Genomic DNA, 20,772 nt, shown 5'->3' on the forward strand with positions numbered 1-20,772 from the left:
AACAGAACAGAACAGAACAGAACAGGAGAATGGGACGGGACAGAACAGAACAGATTTATTGGCCAAGTGTGATTGGACACACAATGAATTTATCTCCCATGTATAAGCTCTCAGTATACATATGAATACCAAAGTAATATAATCATAACAATGTTAACAGAAGGTAGTAGAGAAGATGAGAAGAGAAGGATAAGCTTCCTTGTGAGGAACAGTCTTCTGGAGGACATGTGGGCAATCACCTGTCCCATCCTTATCCGGAGAGCTTCCAAGGATCTGATGTATTCAAACATTTTTGTTGTTTTTGCCATGATCATCAGTTCCACTTTCGCAGAGACATCTTTAGTTTGCCATATCTCTGATGAAATTCTAAATATACCTATTTTTCTCTCACTTTATTAATTAATTCATGATTCTTTTTTCTTCACTATTAATTAATAAATATCATTTGCTTCTCCTATGTTGCAATCCTATGGTCAATATCTGATGGGCCCACCTATACTGATTATCATTACCCATTATGAGTTTTATTAGTTGATTTTCCATAACTAAGAAATTATTCATTTTTCTCATCTATACATGCATGTACAGCGCCGTCAGCGGAGCAAATTACCAAGTAATAAAGTAATAACAAATTTTTGCTGAAAATATGATTTTGCTAAAATCTGTAGTTATTGCTCATGAATGTTTAATGGATGTCTTTGATGATTGAAAGTAATATTCTGTAATTTGAGCAGAATACAACTTGATACCATAACCTTTTTACATTTACATTAAAATGAGCAGTTTATTAGAGTCTACTCTGCTCCATTTAGTACACCTGAACATTAAATACACATGTTTGTAAAGCAAATATACAGCTTTGTTCACAGCTTATGGTAAGCAAATCCATGTTATATATAATTATTTCACAAATTAAAGCCATGTGTTTAGACTAAAAAACTATCCTTTCAGCCATGGATGCTGCTGCCTTCACTTAATTGGCCAAAAATTGTAGTGAGCACAATGATGAGGAAAAATGGTGTAGGTTTATGGCATACTAATTAATGGGTCCTGAATTTTTCTGTATTTTTCCTGGATTAGGGAGGAGTTTTAGATCCCTGTTAAAGTTCGAAATCCCATCAAAAATAGCTTTCTATAGTAATTTTCATCTATTTATCACTTCACAACAATGGAATTCTTGTCATCGGTTTTCAACAGTTATGATCAGAAAAGATTGCATAGGTTGCAGACAATAGGCTTGGAGACTTGTATTATTTATTTATTTACTTGTTTGTTAGCAAATTTATGGTCAGATGTAAAGGCTAGGTCCAGAAGATTTAATATGAAGATTTAATTAAATGGATCTAGGCACAAGAATCTTCTCAACTAACAGTCAACATTTGGTTAGAGTTAGATATAAGGCCAATGGCACTCAAGAAGGGTTGGATATAGTTCATATGGCTACATAATGATTCCAGGCTGATCCCCCTTTTCACTCTGCTCCCAAGTTCTGCCATTCCTTCTCCTACATTTATACAGCTACCCAAATCAGTCAAATAATTCTGGGCAGCTAACAAGTGATAAAAATACATTAAAATCAGGCAAGAGCTGTTCCACAAGGCAGGTGCTATTTCAGAGAAGGCAGCTAGGTCTAAGACCTCGATATGCCCTCACTTTAACTGAGCAGCTCCCTTCCTGACACTATAGCTGGAGGCTAAAATCCCAAATAGAAATAATGCATTGAATAAAAGTACAGGTAGTCCTTGACTTGCCAAAATTGGGGCTGGGATTTTCATTGCTAAATCGGGTGTATGACATCACATGACTACATTCCTTACCAACAGCAACCCCAATACTCCCTGTTGCCATTATTAAGCAAATTTCACCAGCAATGAAAATTAGCTAAGGATCCACCTAATCCAAGCCATTCCAGCCTTGATCCTTCCCAAACCTGAGCTTCAGTTTTTCCAAGATAAAAGACTATCTCCCTTTCAATTCCCCAAAACTGGCTTTTCTCCCATATCTGGCCTTTTAAATATCCAGTCTACCTTATGGGGCAGCAAGCAGCTCCAGAACTATCTATCCAGGGAGCTCCAACAGCATGGCCAAAAGCTACTTTGCCCAGGAAACATCAATAGTGTAGCATGAAGCCACAGTCAGTGTTCCAATATCTCAGGGGCTGCCACAAAGAAGAGGGAGTCCAGCTATTCTCCAAAGCTCCTGAGGGCAGGACAAGAAGCAATGGGTGGAAACTAATCAAGGAGAGAAGCAACTTAGAACTAAGGAGACATTTCCTGACAGTTAGAACAATTGATCAATGGAACAACTTGCTTCCAGAAGTTGTAAATGCTCCAACACTGGAAGTTTTTAAGAAGAGATTGGATAACCATTTGTCTGAAGTGGTGTAGGGTTTCCTGCCTAAGCAGGGTTGGACTAGAAGACCTCCAAGGTCCCTTCCAACTCTGTTATTCTATTCTAAGTAGGTCTGGAGAGTTGAAACACCTGTGGTTATAAGTGCAGGCTGGCTGCCAAGCCTAAATTTTAACTATGTGACCACAGACTACAATGGCCATAACTTCAAGAACTGGTTGTAAGTCATTTATTGTCATAACTTCAAATATTTATTTTATTTATTTATTAGTCGCATTTTTATGCCGCCCAACTCCCAAGGGACTCTGGGCGGCTAACAACAAAGAATAAAACAATGGAAACAATATCCCATACAAAAGTTTAAAAAAACATTAAAACCTATACACTCCAATTCATGGCCGGGTCTCGCAAGATCACCGTAGCAAGATCAACGGCCCCAGGCCTGCTGGAAGAGCCAGGTCTTCACTGCTTTCTGGAAGGCCAGTAGGGTGGGGGCCATCCTGACCTCAGGGGTAATTGGTTCCAGAGAGCCAGGGCAGCCACAGAGAAGGCCCTCCCCTGTGGGCCTGCCAGCCGACATTGCTTAGCTGACGGGACCCGGAGGAGACCAACTCTGTGGGATCTTACTGGTCGTTGGGAGCTATGCGGTAGAAGGCGGTCTCGAAGATAGCCTAGCCCTGAGCCATGTAGGGCTTTAAAGGTAATAACCAACACCTTGAATTGCTCCCGGAGACCGATAGGGAGCCAGTGCAGCTCGCGGAGAATTGGTGTAATGTGGGTGTATCTAGGTGCACCCACAATAGCTTGCGCGGCTGCATTCTGGACCAACTGTAGTCTCCGAACACTTTTCAAGGGTAGCCCCATGTAGAGTGTGTTGCAATAATCCAACCGTGAGGTGACAAGGGCATGAGTGACTGTGAGGAGAGCCTCCTGATCCAAGTAGGGTTGCAATTGTGCACCAGACGAACCTGTGCAAAGGTTCCCCTAGCTACAGCCGTCAGATGTTGTTCCAATCTCAGCTGTGAGTCTAGGAGGACACCCAAATTGCGAGCCTGTTCTGAGGGGGGCACTAGTCACTGAACACTGGTCATAAGTCAAGGCATACCTATAAATACTCAGAAAAAGGAATATTAATTAGCATGAAGTAATTGTACATTAAGAATTATAGATAGTTTCATGATAGCAGATTTGTTAATTCTATATATTCTGGGTAAGAGAATGGTTTGTCATTCTAGACAAGAATAGGAGGAAGAATACTATTTTTTTAAAATTTCCCTATTTTTAAAAAAAGGCCATAAAAAGGTCATCAAAATTAGCTAAATATTACTGCAAGGTGTTTCCATGCCAACTGAATAGTTGTTATTACTGCTATGATTATAATTTGTAATACTATTTAAGCAATGAATTTCCAGCAGCAATTTTCAAATGGTGTGCTAAAACACTTTAATGTATTTATTAGAGAGGGGAAAACTTCTTGGAATTGGGACTCTATACTAACAGAGGCACCATACATTCTCCAAAATATCCCACCGTACAACCAACACAAGTGAGTGGTAAAATCCTAGATACTTTGGCTCCCTATTGTCTCCGGTCACAATTCAAGGTGTTGGTTATTACGTTTAAAGCCCTACATGGCTCAGGGCCAGGCTATCTTCAAGACCGCCTTCTACCGCATAACTCCCAATGACCGGTAAGATCCCACAGAGTTGGTCTCCTCCGGGTCCCGTCAACTAAACAATGCCGGCTGGAGGGCCCATGGGGGAGGGCCTTCTCTGTGGCTGCCCCAGCTCTCTGGAACCAGTTACCTCCTGAGGTCCGGACCATCCCCACCCTATTGGCCTTCCCAAAAGAGGTGAAGACCTGGCTTTTCCAACAGGCCTGGGGCCGTTGATCTCGCTCTTGCGATCCAGTGAGATCCGGCCATGAATGGTGTGAATGAGTTTTAATGTTTTTAATTTTAAAATGTTTTTTATAATGATTTTAAATGCATTGTGAGCCGCCCTGAGTCTTCGGAGAGGGGCGGCATACAAATTGAATGAATGAATGAATGAATGAATGAATGAATGAATGAATGAATAAATAAATAAATAAATAAATAAATAAATAAATAAATACTTTACACTGTTCAGAAAACTGAACCTAGAACCTGAGGAAATAGCAAGGTAAGACACCTTAAAGCAGGGGTGTCAAATTGGCAGCCCACAGGCCGGATGCATCACGGGCAGGCGACGCCCACCCCAGCTCTGCAAATGGCAAAACATCACATGATGTGATGCCGCGAGTTTGACACCTGTGCCTTAAAGGAATCTCTACTAGGCTATCTACAATTACAAAAAAGATTGGGGGGGGGGGGGAATAGAAATGTATATTCTACTTTTCCTCCAGGAACTGAAGGTAATAGCATTGTCCTCCACTCTAGGCATACTTTTTTTTTATCACTGTAACAATTTTATGGGGCAGTTTAGCTTGATGGTGTGCAGCTGATCCAAGTCACCTAAGAAGATTCATATTCAACTGAGGAACTGAATCTTGGTCTCCTTGTTCTAAACTCTACTCTACTCTACTCTACTCTACTCTACTCTACTCTACTCTAACTCTGTTTCATACAAAATAGCTTCTAACTGATTGTGCCTATAAAAGCAAAGGAAAATCTCAGTCCACTAAAATAAAACATCTTCTACTGATAGTGGTTCCCTCTCCCTCTCCCTCCCTCCATCATTAATTACCTTTAAAGTTATCAGGATTTATTAACACTGTCACACATGTAATAGCTCCATGTATCCGTGTGATTATTTTATCTGGGCAAATACTAACTCTCTCAAATAAGTACATAAATAAACAAAAACATAATATTGTTGCTCAGGATCAAGTTAAAGGCAATCTTCTAAATATAAACAGTGCAACATTTCAATCTGTTAGATGTATTTCAATATTATTTTACAAATGTTGCTTATGGCTTTGTAGCAGTGAAGATGCAGCTTTGCAAAGATATTGGCTCTAGACAGTAATTACACCCACAGCCTAACATTGCAGTTAATGGACACACACATTTCAATAATTACAATGCCTGAACAACATAATATGGCTTCATTAGCTGCTACAAAATAAAGCTGAGCTAGTAGTGAACTTAGCTAAGCATTTTAAAGATAGATATAGTACATTTTATTAAAAAGTCTAGCCAAAAGAAGACACTAAAATCAGGGTTTTCCTTACAATTGTATAATAAACAAAATTAAGTGTTCATGTGGGTAGCATCCAATATTGTTTTCAATTAGTATGGGATTGAAGTTTTCATATAAAGTGCATTAAAAGTTATTATAACCCAATTACTACAGGTCAAACAAACGATCCCTGTTGATTATTTTCACATCCATAGGCCTTGTCTGCACAAAAACTAAAGATATCTGATTTGTGTTTGGCCTATTGTGATTTATTCATTTGTTTTAAGAAAAAAATAATTTATGTATAAACATGAGACCACTATTTCAACAGAGGTACATTGGTGGTTTACATGTTTTAGCTGGTGCATGTGGTTAAGAATCTTGACTTATTTCTAGTTCGTTTATGAGATCTATTTCTTGAAAAAAAAATAAGCCAAGGTTCAATTATACAAGCATTTTTCACACACACACACACACACACACACACACACACACACACCTCTTTCAGCTGATTCAAGCCATAACTGCCAAATGCACCCATATTTCAACAGTAAGATCCTGGTCCACAAATGTTTCGTAGTATGCTCAAATTACAGATTTAATAATCTATGCTTTGTACTTTCATCCATGTATCAACTACTAAGTAATTCACACGTTCAAGCATTTAAATAATTTATTTCAATTAAACTAGATGTAGAATACACTTTTTAAAATGCTATTCAGGCAATACATAAATCAAAATTGGAGGGGGGGGATAGTTTTTAAGAAATAGTCAGAGCTACAGGTAGTTGTCAATTTACGAATGATGGGTTAGTTACAAGGGCTCTCCCAAAAGCTACTTATGATTGGATTTTATTTATTTATTAGTTCGATTTATATGCCGCCCTTTTCTGGAGACTCAGGGCGGCTTACAATGCATTAAGCAATAGCCTTCATACTTTTCTAAGTATGATTTCTAAGTTACAATGGTTGTACCCTCTGTGGTCATGTGATCCCATTTTGAGTGCTTGTCAAACAGCATTTGCAGCATCCCAGTCATGTGATAGCAATTTTCAACACTTTTGTCAGTTTTTGGTGTTTCTGGTATTTACTTCTGGTTTCCACCAAAAAAAAAAAATTACCATTTGGTAAAATGGATCCACTTAACAACCGTGATGTTCATTTAACCATCACTACCCCTTGTTTAAGTGGGTCACCATGTGACTGGACCACATTTGTCATAAAATTTGGTCCAGTCACATGGTGACCCACTTAAACAACTGCAACAATTTACAATTGTAATCCCAGGCACAAGTCGATAACTAATTATACTACCACTTTCATAGCTGCTTCCAGGTAGACCGACATGGTGGCCTGATTCTTCAGGTATGAGAGGATGGTACTGCAGCAAAGCAGTGGCAGAAATTAGGTGAAATTAGAAGCAAAAGGGACCTTTTTAGCCATTTAATGCAACCTACCTTCTCAAAACAAAAACTCGTTTCTTAGGGTGCAGTCCCTACTTAATTGCTTTTTGGAGTTCCCTTTGTTAGTGTTACTTGATAATCTGAAAATGTTTTGCTAATAGCACTTTTAGAATTTTTGTATAATTTCTTATTCTTACTTAACAAACATACAATTCATTGATTACACACTTTAAGGTATAATCCCTTTGAATCTAATAAAGTTTTGGTTACTTGCTGAAAACATATACAGTAAATGTCAGCAACTGTGCACATTCTCCTGAAAGTAAGGTTAAAAACATATTATCTATCGATCTATGGAAGGTATGATTATTGCCTGTTTAATATGGCCATTAACAGATAGATATTAAAGAGAGCAAATAAATTCTTAATACATTACTCAAACAGGACATATCTTGTACAACTTTCCATTGCCTTCCAGTGAAGAAGATACAGATTAATTAGCAAATATCATATACTTTAACTCAGATAAAATTGCTCATGGGTCAAGATTCTCAGTATCTTGAAAACTGATGGGACAATGTTTGCAAATATTTCTTTATTTTCATTATTTTACACTATCCAACCTCAACAATTAGAGAAAAACAGACTCCTCTTAGGTATTTTATTCTGATCCTTATATAGTACATTCATTTCAATTCTGTGAAGCACAATTGAAACATATCACCTTTTTGGACTGCTTTTTACTGAATATGCCCAATAGCTACTTTCTACAAAATATTTCTCAATTTCTGGAATTAATATATCTTTTATATATTTAATCCCCTTTGAAGTTATCATACAGCTTTGATTAGCGTCAAGTAATAAATGTACATCAAGGAAATATTAACCTTGGAATCTGTAATTCCTTTTATTTCTAAACAAACTCATTGATATACATTTTCTGACTACTACTATTAAAGGAAATTTCCCATTGCACTGACTTACTATTTTGCCTGAATTATATGAAAGTGTACAATCTGATTGGATTTTACAAACCAACAAAATTTGGAATAGGACACCTTTTTTATTTAACAAACAGAATTCTACACATGTCAAACTATTCCAACAGAAAGGTTAAGTAGATTATCTCTTCACATCTTTAAACCAGTATTTCACTTAAGAAATGAGATGTATCTATGCCAGTCAGAAGTTTATCTTTATACATACATTATATTTACTAACATGCATGTCTATGCAACCCATTGGTGAATGGAACTTCAAATTATAATTTGAAGTGCAAAGTATAATTTCTGACTTCATAGCAAATACTGGATGGTCACAGCACAGAAGGTTCATTTAAGCACACAGAGACTTATCTCATATGAATAAACTCTATAAAAGTATGAAAATGAAGCTGTATGCACAATATATATTTTTATTGTATTCATTCCCTTCATTCCTTGTTCAGGAATGACCAAATATACATTTTGATCTGCAATGTATTATTTATTTGTTCATTCTTTTATTATGTCATAGCTTAACTGTTTATATAAATTAAGAAAGAAATAGAAAATTTCTATTTAAAACAAGTTCAACCATCTTTAAAGCATTCTTAACTATTCTGGGGTGCAGTTACACCATTTTTTTTGGATAAAATTCTTTAAACTCTAAATGTTAAAGTTAAATGAGAGGCATTTAATGCAATCTGAAAAATATTCAGTTCAATTAAAAATAATTGATGCACGATGAAATAATTCTTCCCAAAGCTGCTATAAAATCTTTAAAAAAAAATAAAGCTACTTAATAATTTTCATCTCCTAAAGGCTAGAGAAACATTATTGCATATTAAAAATTGGAATTCAGTTTTCCCAGGAGGTACAAGAAAGTTATTAAAACAACCTATTTATTGTTGATATAACTATCCATTTGTGCTATACAAAAAGTAACAATTTCAGTACATTAAGAGAAAAACTAATTAACATATAATTAGTATTTTCTGTATTTTGATAATTAAGGGGTTGGTTGACTATTTCCTTTCACAATTCCATTTTTGTGTCCTGACAATACCTTTAATGAGCAACTAACACTATTTAAGCCCTGATGGCTGAGGAATTTAGTGACCATCACTACATTGCTTCCATTTATCACTGCCTCTTTACCTATAAATTAAAGCTGCCCTCCAGCTATGTTGATCAATTTCTTCACCCATATCAGTTGAATATGTATGGCATTAACCTCATTTACTAGTTGAGAAAAGATGAATTAAAATAAGATCCAATTCCTGGTCACACAATGCAATTTCAAAACTGTCTGCTAATTTCCACCACCTGTCAGAATAATCCTTTACTTTCTGGTAATAAAAATGATGCATAGTTTTCCTGAAACCCAGAAGAAGAAGAAGGGGAAAAAACCTTCCATGTTTCATATATTCCATAATTAACTATTAAAGTCACGAAGCTTTAATCCTGAAGGGGAATGAATACAGTCGATTTCCTATACCTCTGAAATGTTTGAACTACATTCAGATATTTTAAATGCACTGTAAAAGTGTATAGGTTTGCAATGGGGGAGGGATGTTGTTTTACATAAGGATTATCCAGTAAAAAACAGGTTAATTTAAATCAGAGATGCTATAAGGAATGAACAAAATTACACCCCTGTTAATTCCCATTTAAAATGAAGTGATTTGATGGGATATATTTTTTCCCATAGGACATTCTATTTATTTAGATAAATAGAAGGCCAACAGATTGTTGTTGTTAGTTGCGAAGTTGTGTCCGACCTATCGCAACCCCATAGACAATGTTCCTCCAGGCCTTCCTGTCCTCTACTATCCTCTGGAGTCCATTTAAGCTCAGTGACTCCATCCAGCCACCTCTTTCTCTGTCGTCCCCTTCTTTTGCCCTCAATCTTTCCCAGCATTAGGCTCTTCTCCAGTGAGTCCTTCCTTCTCATTAGGTGGCCAAAGTATTTGAGTTTCATCTTCAGGATCTGGCTTTCTAAAGAGCAGTCAGAGTTGATCTCCTCTAGGATTGACCGGTTTGACCAAAAGACTGAGGCCATCTAAACCTTGCGGGAGGGGGGGGAGAGTTGTTCCAGAAGGCAGGCACTACAACAGAAAAGGCATACTTTCTGAATTCCATCAAAAGAAGCTGTTTTAACAGAAGAGACCTAGAATGTGCCCACCCGGTCAGATCTCATGAACAGATAAATTAAATTGGGGATAAGCAGTCTTGCAAGTAACCCAATTCTATGCCATGAAGAGCTTTAAGATGACAACCAGCACCTTGAACTATGCTTGTAAGACTACTCCGGGGGAGGTGGGTGTCAATGCAGCCCAAGGGGTAGTGGAGTTACATGGGTATACTGTGATGCAACCATAATTACCCACACTGCTGCATTCTGGACCAACTGCAGCTTACAAATGGTCTCAAGGTCAAACCCATACATAGTGCATTCCAAAGTAACCAAGGTGTAAGTGACTGTCTGTAGGGTCTCTTAGTCCAGGAAAAGGCAGCTTCAGTGCACAACACAGAGCTGCCCAAAGATGTTAATAATTGGGCAGCATACAAGTTATCAGCAACAGTAGCAGAAGTATTAAGGCCTTTCTTGCCGCAGCTGCCACCTGTTTTTCAAGTACAGTTAGTCCAAGATGACTTCCACACTGCACACCTGTTCTATGAAATGCTAAATCCCAGGGGTGGGTTCTACTTACCTTTACTACCGGTTTGCAATGGGGCCGTGCACGCGTGCTCGCTTCGCTCACATGCTCCTATGCACATGTGCAGAATCGTTCTGATGACGTCAGTGGGCGGAGCCTCCAGCCGGTTTTACTACTGGTTCTATAGAACCGGTGTGAACCAGGGGCCACCCACCACTGCTATATACACAATATACAGTATACTATAAAAAATATAGGTATGGCTCAGGGGTGGATTCTACTTACCTTTACTACCGGTTTGCAACGGGGCCGAAGCGTTTTCATGACATCAGGGTCAGTGGGCGGGGCCTCCCGCCGGTTTTACTACCAGTTCTATAGAACCAGTGCGAACCGGGGGCAACTCACCACTGGTATGGATATGAATAAAAGTTCAGGACTGGAACTACCATCAGCTATCTCCTCTACATGGATGACACCAAACTATGTGCTATGAGTGAACGTGACATCGACTATTGTATCCACCTGACATAGATCTATACAGTGATGTTATTTGGACTGGAGAAGTATGGACAGACAGTAATCAAGACAGGAAAGGTAGTTAAGACTGATGTCAGACATACAAACTAATTACAAGTACTTTGGTTACACAGTCACATGAGAAGTATGAGAAAGAGGCAAGGAAGGCATCAATGTCCAAGTACTACCAAAGGATAAGACAGTTCTTGAAGTAGCTCAATGGGAAGAACAAGACTCATGCTATCAACATGTACATCTTGCCAGCCATCAGATACCCTCCTGGTATAGCGAGTGGCCAAAGAAGGACATGGAGGCTGCTGATTAGAATATCTGGAAGACTATTACAATGTATGGAGGTTTCTACCCCAAGTCCAACACCCAGAGACTGTATACCATCCAGAAAGAGGACAAGGTCTGGTGTCAGAGCCACTGTCCTGGATAAAACACACAGCATTCAGAAATCAGTAAGATGGCACCGAAATATGAGTTACTGAGATAATGTCTGAAGCAGCTGCAGACATGGGAGGAAGGAGAAGCAGGAGTGCCATTGCAAGACAAGACTCTACCTGGAAATTACCATCAACAGATAGTTGAAATAACAGACTTTGGAAAAGGGGTGGATTAAAAGACAGCACTAAAGCACTGACCATAGCAGCCCAAGAACAGGAACTAAGCACCAGATCCATAAAGCAGGGGTCTACCACACTAGATAGTATCCAAAGTGCAGACTGCAGAGTGGCCTCAGCAACAGTCCAATATATAGTCGCAGGCTATAAGACTCAGGCAGCAATAGATTGTATATTGAATGATACAATCAAGTAGCTGGCACAGAGTACAGGAACACCTGCACAATGTGTGAGCTAGAACCCATCCACCCCCAGTCCATATGGGAGATCCCTCAGGATGTTGTGGAGAATAATACAGCTAATATCCTGTGGGATTCCCAGATCCAGATGGACTAGCCAATCAACCAGACATTGTGGTGGTAGTAGACAAAGAACAGAAAATAGCAATGGATATTCTGTGATTAGATGCTGTTTCCTATGAATGTTTGCTGCTCGTCACAATTTTTAAAGAGTTTCTAAAGTTACTTACTTTAGGTATTTATTTGTATTTATTTATTTTAACTATAAAGCTCAGTCACTGAATGCAGGAGAGGGGTATGAATGAATCAGTTTGTTGAGATTGTTTTATACTGATCACAAGTCACCAAATACTTTTTAGGTTAGTACTAGACAACCTGTGCCCTATTGAGTTATTTTAGATGTATTTCCTCACGTAAACAGAAGAACAGAAGGAAGGGAGGGAGGGAGGGAGGGAGGGAGGGAGGGAGGGAGGGAGGGAGAGAGAGAGAGAGAGAGAGAGAGAGAGAGAGAGAGAGAGAGAGAGAGAGAGAGAGAACGAGCAGAGTGACTTCTGATTTCCTGCAGGCATCCCCATTAAATTTGCTTGGAGGAAACTGGAAGGAAATATTGGAAATTCCTTCCTTCCTCCCTCCCTCCCTCCCTTCCTGCCAGGTTCCCTAATTATTTGAATTGTGGGGTGCTTGCAGGGAAAAAGTAAGTGGGGAACCCAGCAGAAAGTAACAAGTCCAAGGCCAGCAGCCAGTAAGTGGCTGCCTGCTGGCCTTGGAATGGGGAGGGCTATGCAGAGGTGCATGAGAAATAGGGGGGGGGAGAGAATTGGGAGGCACAACAGGTGCTGCATGGGTCATAGAGTTATATGAGAGGTGTTGCATAGGTTGGGGAGGTGCAAGGGAACAAGATCGACTCTTGGTGCCTAGGAGTGCTTGGAGATGTGCAAGAGGTGCCATATGGGCTAGAGACTGTGTATGGGAGGGGCGGTGTGAGTTTGATGTGCAAGGGATGACATGGCCTGGGATTGTTTGCCATGCATGGGGTTCCTCCTTCCCTGTTTCTTCCTTCTCACCTTCCCTCTTTCCCCCTTCCCTTCCCAGCAGGCAGGTAAGTGGCTACTGTGGGGTGGGGGAGGGAGCCAGGAATTGGGAGAGTGGCTCAGAAGCTGTCATGGAACATGGAAATACAGCAGGATGTAAGTGCTGCAGCAGCCTGAAGCAAGCACAGCTTTCTCAAATTTCACTGTTGCGCTGTTTCATCCAGTTAAAGGTTGCAGAAACAGAAGTTTTAATAATATATAGATGTTAGATGTATCCAACCTGTGTGGTTAATTTGTTTGTTGTATAGTTCTGCTATACAACAAACCCTTGAAAAACAAGAGTGAGTAAATTACATTTACATTCTCATCTCAAGGTGAATCACACCAACAAAGCCTGATAGTTTTATAGTTGCCTTTAAATTACTGATGATTAGAGAACCCAGCCCACTATTTCCCCTCTAGTCTAAGATACTTTCTCCCAAAACACTCTCTTTTCAGTACCTTAAATGAAAACCCTCCATTAATTTGGGGAACCACTGTCCTGATTTGGAGATCAGAAGTGACAAAACAAAAAGCCACCATTTAAAGACATCCTAGTAATCAGTCCAAACCCAAAGATTTGTTTTTCTTGCTGGAGAACAAAGGCAAGAATGATATTTAGTAACACAATACAACCACTCCTTGTTTAGTGACTACCTCGGTTAGCGACCTTTTGCAAATATGATGGTAATAAAAATTCATATTTTTTTGACTAATGTGTGCATTTACAATATAATTTTGTGCACCTGACAACAAAAGCTTTCACTTGAAACAGATTAAGGTCTGGTCAGTTTCAGGCAGTAAAAGAAGAGTTCTAATGAACTAATTAAAGTCACAGAGCTAAGTTTATTAACCTGTGATTAACACCTTTTATAGAAGCTTTGTGCTGTTGAGAAAACCAGCTCAGGAAGAGATAGCTTGTTTGAGCAAACACTCTGCCTTTTGAGGGGGCAAAAAAAAAAAAAAAAAGTGTTGTTAAAAAGGACGAGTCACAAGACACAGTAGGATATAAATTTATCTCAACAAGACAGCAGCAACCAATAATCTTTCAATGTTTCTTAGGCATGTGTTCGCTTAGCAACCATTTCGCTTAATGGCAAAATTTCTGGATCAGGATACAGTCACTAAATGAGAGGGTGTAATAATAACTTTTAAATTGCTGACCTAAACTGCATGACTGCCTCATCTCGTTAAATTTTATCTCTAACAAAGATCCTAATCTAGTTATGTTGAAAGTCTTCTGCCAAGTCAAGCCATGTGCTTTCATAAAGAGATTAAGTGACTGGAAAACTGTGATTTATTGTTGAATCCTGTTGTGAAGCCTGACAATTTTAGAATAATGGCTGGATCACAATACTTGCCTAGTGCAGAAGTATCAGCTTTACTAGGTAGACCAGACAGGAAAATCAACCTAATAAGTCAAATCTACTTTATTGTACAACTATATTAACAAAATATTAAAAGTATGAAAGTATGATTCCCCTGCTATCACCTTCACAACTTGAAAAATTAGGGTGGATTCCTTCTGAATGTCTTGCTTCATCCATTATACAGCTGCAAGCTATACCCCCTCTTATCCCTAGGGGCATCTCTTTACCCCTTCTCCCAAGGTTATTCCAACATACCATACAAGAATAGCAATAGCACTTAGACTTATATACTGCTTCATAGTGCTTTACAGCCCTCTCTAAGTGATTTACAGAGTCAGCATATTGCCCCCCAACAATCTGGGTCCTCATTTTACCAATCTGGGAAGGATCGAAGAAGTTATAGTTAAAGACTATTGTAGCTGGATAGTAACAGGTCTTAGCTAATAGTTAATTATTTCATAAATTTAATTAAAATGTGCTCCTTTTCCAGATTTACAGCAAGGTTAACACATATACAATAATACTTCTCATTAGTACAAGAAAATTATTTTACATTCAGTTCAACAATATGGTAGTGATGTAACAGATAAAACTAACATGCAAAGGACTAAAAGTGCTCATTGCTGCATATCATTGGTATTTTATAAACTTACAACTATAAAATGACAAATGTAAATATCTTCTCTCCAGTGTTAATATTCTAGAATATTTCTTTAGTAACCTTGCCCATTTATGCACTGCATAAAAGATTAGGCAATTAAATGGAAGGAAAAACTCAGTGCACTGAACACAGAAATCCATTCAATGGGATATATTTGATTCCTGCCTTCTCTTCTTCAGGAAAAACTACTTGGGGAGCCAATGATGTTGAAATGCAGTACCATAAACATTGTTAAAAACCATGGCAATACAATATGTAGCACATAGAAGAGAAGGAGACATTTCCCACAGCAGCTTCTAATAGTTCCCTGTTGCTTTTATTTCCTCTAGAGAATATAATTATATTAAATAAAATATATAAAAAGCATATATAGTTTTGACAGCATAAAATGCAGAACTTTAACAAACTAAAGATCTATTTCAAGAATCAAGCATATGCATTGCAGGATCACAATACCCATTACATATTTGGGCAGAACCTCTAATGGGAACAATGGGATTTAGTGAAAACAAAACCAAATATGTTGGTTCCATTGAAAATTGAAAATTGGAATGGTATAACAATAAATTTAAGCATTTAAGCATTTCCTACAGCCATTAAATAACAGAAATTTGGAGTATAGGTAATTATACTGCAACACAACATATATGGTGGCTTTAGGATCCCTAATATGGCACAGATGGGCACTATTAAGTCCAAGTTACTTGCTTCGGTACCTACCAGGCTCCAGATCCCATTTTTTAGAATTTTTGTTTTTTAAATGGAACCTGGCATGTTGCAAAGCAAAGTTTCAACATCTAGCATCATATTTATCTTCAATAATGCTTCTATGCCCCAAATGGGATCCATCAGCTTTCTTAGCCAATAAAAATGATGGGCAGTTGATCCCATTGCATTGTTTAGCACTATGCTCATCTGCCAGCTTAAAGTTAAGTGGGAGATATTATTCTGTGTGAGTTATAAACTAGGGGGATATCAGGTAGAACTCTAGTGAGTTAGCATTTTGTTAAATGTACTGTATTCTCCTGCTATTTTCTGAATAAACAAAGCACACAGTAGCCATTTTAAGAGCATTCATGTTCCCAAAATTCCAAATGTACCTAATAGCAGAAAACAGCTGAGGACCCCTCACGCTGAGAAGTTTTATTGTAAATGCCTAAATTCATTTAATCCCCTACAGTATTCCAACACAGCTGCAAAAAAAGAAAGGATCCTTCCGCAAATTTAAAATATCTAAGGGCCATATAAATGGTTGTTATCCTAACTACTAGATCCATTTTTACATCAGTTTAAATTCCTACTTCCAAGGATAAATCCTAATCAATATGAGTAAATGTATGCAGGTGATTTATGCAAGAGGGTTTACTGTAGGGATATAATGCCCTCTGCTGCTACAAATACTGCTACAGCACAAGGAAAAATGGAGATGTAACTTCCTTTAAAAAAAAAAAAATCCTTGGTTGACAAGCAGACAACTAAGCTATAGGACGAAAATATTATATTGGTATATTAAAAAAAATAAACTCAAAATATTTAGAACTTCGATAGAAGAGAAGCTGTGTCCTACGTTTGTTCATTGCCACCCCTCATAATTTCATTCCATTTCTGGAATGCCAGATTTAAATCACCTTGCTAGATTTATAATAAATGAGCTTTTTGTCAATGAATTTTTCACTGAAAATTCATATTAAACTTATTTACATAATGATCCAATATTAATCCATATAAGGAACACTATAGCATAAAATACCAAGCTGAGCTTCTGAAAGTCAACTGTTTAGGTACCTCAATACAAACTGGCCTTATGTCTTGTGTTAAGCTTGTCTGGCTGCCTACTTTGAACAGGATTCTGGAACGGAGCTTCTGTTCTCACCCAGCATAGCTCTTCTAACATCTTGGTTATAAGATGTTAAGAAGCCACATAGAAAAAATTTTCCTGAAGCTCTTTGCAACAGTCATTCATCTTTTCTTATATTGTACAGTTTTTCAATCACATAGGACAGTGACAGCTCTGCAAATGATCAAAAATCTACCCAACTAGAATGGATCCCACTATCACCAGTGACACGAAAGAGTCGTAGCAGGCATATAGGGGATCGTTTGCAGATTAATGTGAAAATAATTCCATCATACACAAAAAAAAACCCACCATAAAAATACCATCCATTAGACTGAAGAAACCTACATTTTTCTTCATTTCAACAGTTTAACTACTACTATTGTTTTTATTTTCTTTTCCCACAAAGAAAATGATTGTCCATGCAACTGGGGCAAGAGGGAGAGAAGTCTTCAAACTGGTCTGCCTGCCAGAAAGCCTGATTACTATAGCGGATAAGTAAAAAAAAAGAAAGAAAGGCATTTTATAAATTGTTAAAGATTTGTTTGAAAAAGGCTTGCTTGAAGCACAAACAAAATTCTTTCAGCGTTTCTCAGAAACATCTGATGAGCTTTTTCATATTATGTGTGTCCCCTAAAGTTAGAGTGAATTAATGGCACTTTTCTTAAAGAATGTATCTTGCTTATCCCCTCCTGTTTAAAATGCAGAAAAAGCCAAATAATGTGTGAGATACAGTAAAAAGCACATAAATGAGTAACTGTCAAACAGACAGAGCTATTAAAATAATAAATCTTGCATATCCAACTGTGACACATTATACTATATACCAAACCTTTTAAATGCTTGAAATAAAAGACAAAATGTAATGAAATCTCAAACTGTTTAATGAATACAACTGATGAAAACCTTACATACGGCACACCAAAATGAACTTGACTGCAAAGATAAAAAACATCATTCAAACATCCGCAGACTAGTCGTAATAGCTCAGCATTCTGTTCCACGAATTGGCAGCTTCTGTGCTTACAAAATGCTCCTTCATCCAAAGAGCTTGTACATTATTTTCAATGAACTAAACAGATCACATTCTGTAAACACAGATTATCTCCTTCTGAAAGTAACAGGACTCTTCATGAGTGTAAAAGCACATGCAGGCTAGGATTAATGTTTCTAATCTGCTTTACAATGCACGTATTTTTAAACAGACTGATTAAAATAAAGGGGTGGAGTAGCTAGGAAAAGCACCTACTTTTGATGTGCGTTGAAGTTGATCTCCTACATATGTTTTACGGAACTGATCCAAAAACCAGAGTATTGCAAGTTCTACTTTCTCATTGCTAGAACGTGGTAACTGGGCATCCATCAAGGAAATCAGTTGAAAGACTCTGAAATGAAAAATTATGTTTACCCTTGATACGCAAACAAAAAACCAAACAAAACTGCTGACATTTCACTGAACATTAAATGACATCTTTGTGCACTCTACCAAAAGTAATCCATCCATCCATCCAATTTATACAGCCTAGTTCCTCTTAAGAAAAAAGACTTGGTGATTGCACAATTAAATTCTGATTATCAAGGAGCATAAATTCTCTGAATTTACCACAGCATTTATACAATATTATTTAGCTTTTGCCTAATCCACAGAAGAGCCAACTCCAGGTACAATCCTGAATTGGGTTCCAGAAACTTATAGGTTAGGAAACAGTAGAGAGCTAAATACTAGAGTAGCTACTCATGAATCTATGCCAGCCCTTGCACTTCAACAAGTGAAAGCTGTAAACATTCCTTTATGGATTACAGGTAATCCTCCTTTAACAACTACTCTTACAGTGACTGTTCGCACTTACAAAGGTAATGAAAAATTACTTTTATGACCAATCCTTGCATGTACAATCTTACATGTCTATAAAGCAAAGGAAAGGTGAAGAAAGATCATGAGCACAATCACGGTTTCACTTAGCAACCAAGTTGCTGTGTTCGCTAAATGAGGACTACCCGTATAATCATTTACTTAAAGCAACTTTGAATCACCTCGCCAATACCATACAATGATGGATAGTTTTTAAAAGAATTAATTCATGAAGAACACATACAATGTTCAGTACCTCCCTTGTAGAATGATGGGAGCAAACAAAGCCTTTTATATTATGTGCTCTGCTGGTTTCTCAATGTGGCCATTGTTACCAATATAGATGCATCAAGGAAAATCTTAAACTGAATCTCAATTCAGTGTGCTCAATAATGAACTCAGCTTCTCTTCCAGATGATCTTAAGCAATGTAATGTTTGAAAATCCATTCTCTGCAGGGTCTGTATTGGGTCTCATTAGCAAAATTTCTTATTTCACAAAAATAATGTTTAAAAGCTGTTTAGCCATCCTATAAATACGATTTTATTCAAATATGTTTTATTCTTGTGACATATAGTTCTATTCTGTTAATACATACCGACAGGATAATTCACCATCCATTGCATCATGTTCATCTGTACTGGTATAAGTTAATCTTCCTCCTACAACAGTCCCAACAAGGTAGACAAGCCATGCCAAACGTCCTGGAATCCAGGGAGAATGAAAAAGAAAATAAATTTTCCGTAAAATATTTGCTGCGGATTCCCATAAAATATTTGCTGTGAATTCTAATGCTTACTAGGAAATTATGGAAATAAGAAGAAAAGCAGGTAATTTTCTGATGATACTCATGGCAAACAAGGATGGGCTAGTTTTGACATTTATTGATCAAAATATTAATATTCTCAGTTTATGTTACACTGAACTATTAAAATCAACATTGCTAGCCATTTCTATCCACCAAGTTTCTGATCTTTCTCATATTCTTTAGATGAGATTTTAATTCCATGGTTGTGATTTTATTTGTTAAAAACTGCTGCTAAGTATTACATACTTTAGTTTCACTACTGATCTTATTCAACAAATTTTAAAACCTGCTGCTGTTTCTGGCAATTTCTTTTCCAGATTTCGCCTTCAAAAAGAACATTTACTAGACAGGATATAAAAAGCATACTGGATTTTTCTTTTCAGGACTCTATTTTCCTCATACTTAATTTGTGATCAAAATTCCAATACATATGTCTAGCTTTACTTACTGCAATTCATTTGCTTTTACTGCATTATAGATCTCTTGACAAATGCTGAAAAGAACATTCATATTCATTTTACACTAATGATTTACCCATTAGCCTTTAACATGTTACAAATATCCAATCACAGGCAGCAACAGGAACCAATGCTTCAATTAAAATAACAAATGTTGCAACCCAGTCATTACACAAACTACAAGCATGTGGTATCACACACATACAAACGGGGTAGATTTTGTTCCAGTTTTCATCATTCACTCCCTTGACTCTTTCCCCACATGGACATCTCTGCTTGCAACCAGAGGTGGGCTGCTGCTGGTTTGGACCAATTCAGGCGAATCGGTAGTTATGACCTGCGGGTGGGCCTGGCCACCCGCCCCGGCGCTATCCCGTCCTATATCGCCATGTTTTTGAAACCGTGCGCAAGCGCAGAAGGTGCATGCTCACATTTTCAGTGCTGGTCGAACCGGTTGTTACAACCGGCAGCAGCCCACCACTAGTTGCAACCTAATATTTAAAAAATCACCTCTGCAGAAAAGACCACTCTTCAGTTGAAAGCTTGTGTAAGGATGAGTTCAGCAACTATATCTACTGACCTGATTCAAAGCTTCTTAAACTGTGGATTAGAGGGGATTCACTAATTTTTAAATAAATGCCTAGTCATGATGTTCTGCATATTAGTAAGCTTACAAATTTGTTCTTTGCTTGCTTTCTTTTCTCATCAAAGGCACAAGAGTTCTATATATTACCAACAATACTGCATTATTTGAATTATTACTTATGGTACAGAATGTTATTT

General features: G+C 37.7%; 1 protein-coding gene across 2 annotated transcripts in view; it reads right to left on the reverse strand.

The window, feature by feature from the left end:
* Positions 1-20,772, reverse strand: part of RANBP17 (RAN binding protein 17) — a 205,002-nt gene that overhangs the window by 153,249 nt on the left and 30,981 nt on the right. For both annotated transcript variants that reach the window (XM_070956185.1, XM_070956175.1), the window contains exons 13-14: positions 19,322-19,427; positions 18,122-18,257 (exon numbers count right to left, since the gene is read on the reverse strand). In XM_070956185.1, the coding sequence (XP_070812286.1) occupies positions 18,122-18,257; positions 19,322-19,427 (242 nt within the window). The remainder of the gene's footprint in view (positions 1-18,121; positions 18,258-19,321; positions 19,428-20,772) is intronic.

This window comes from Pituophis catenifer, unplaced genomic scaffold, assembly GCF_029215685.1.
Source record: "Pituophis catenifer annectens isolate HBS135680 unplaced genomic scaffold, rPitCat1.0.hap2 SCAF_1, whole genome shotgun sequence".
NCBI classification, from domain to species: Eukaryota; Metazoa; Chordata; class Lepidosauria; order Squamata; family Colubridae; genus Pituophis; species Pituophis catenifer.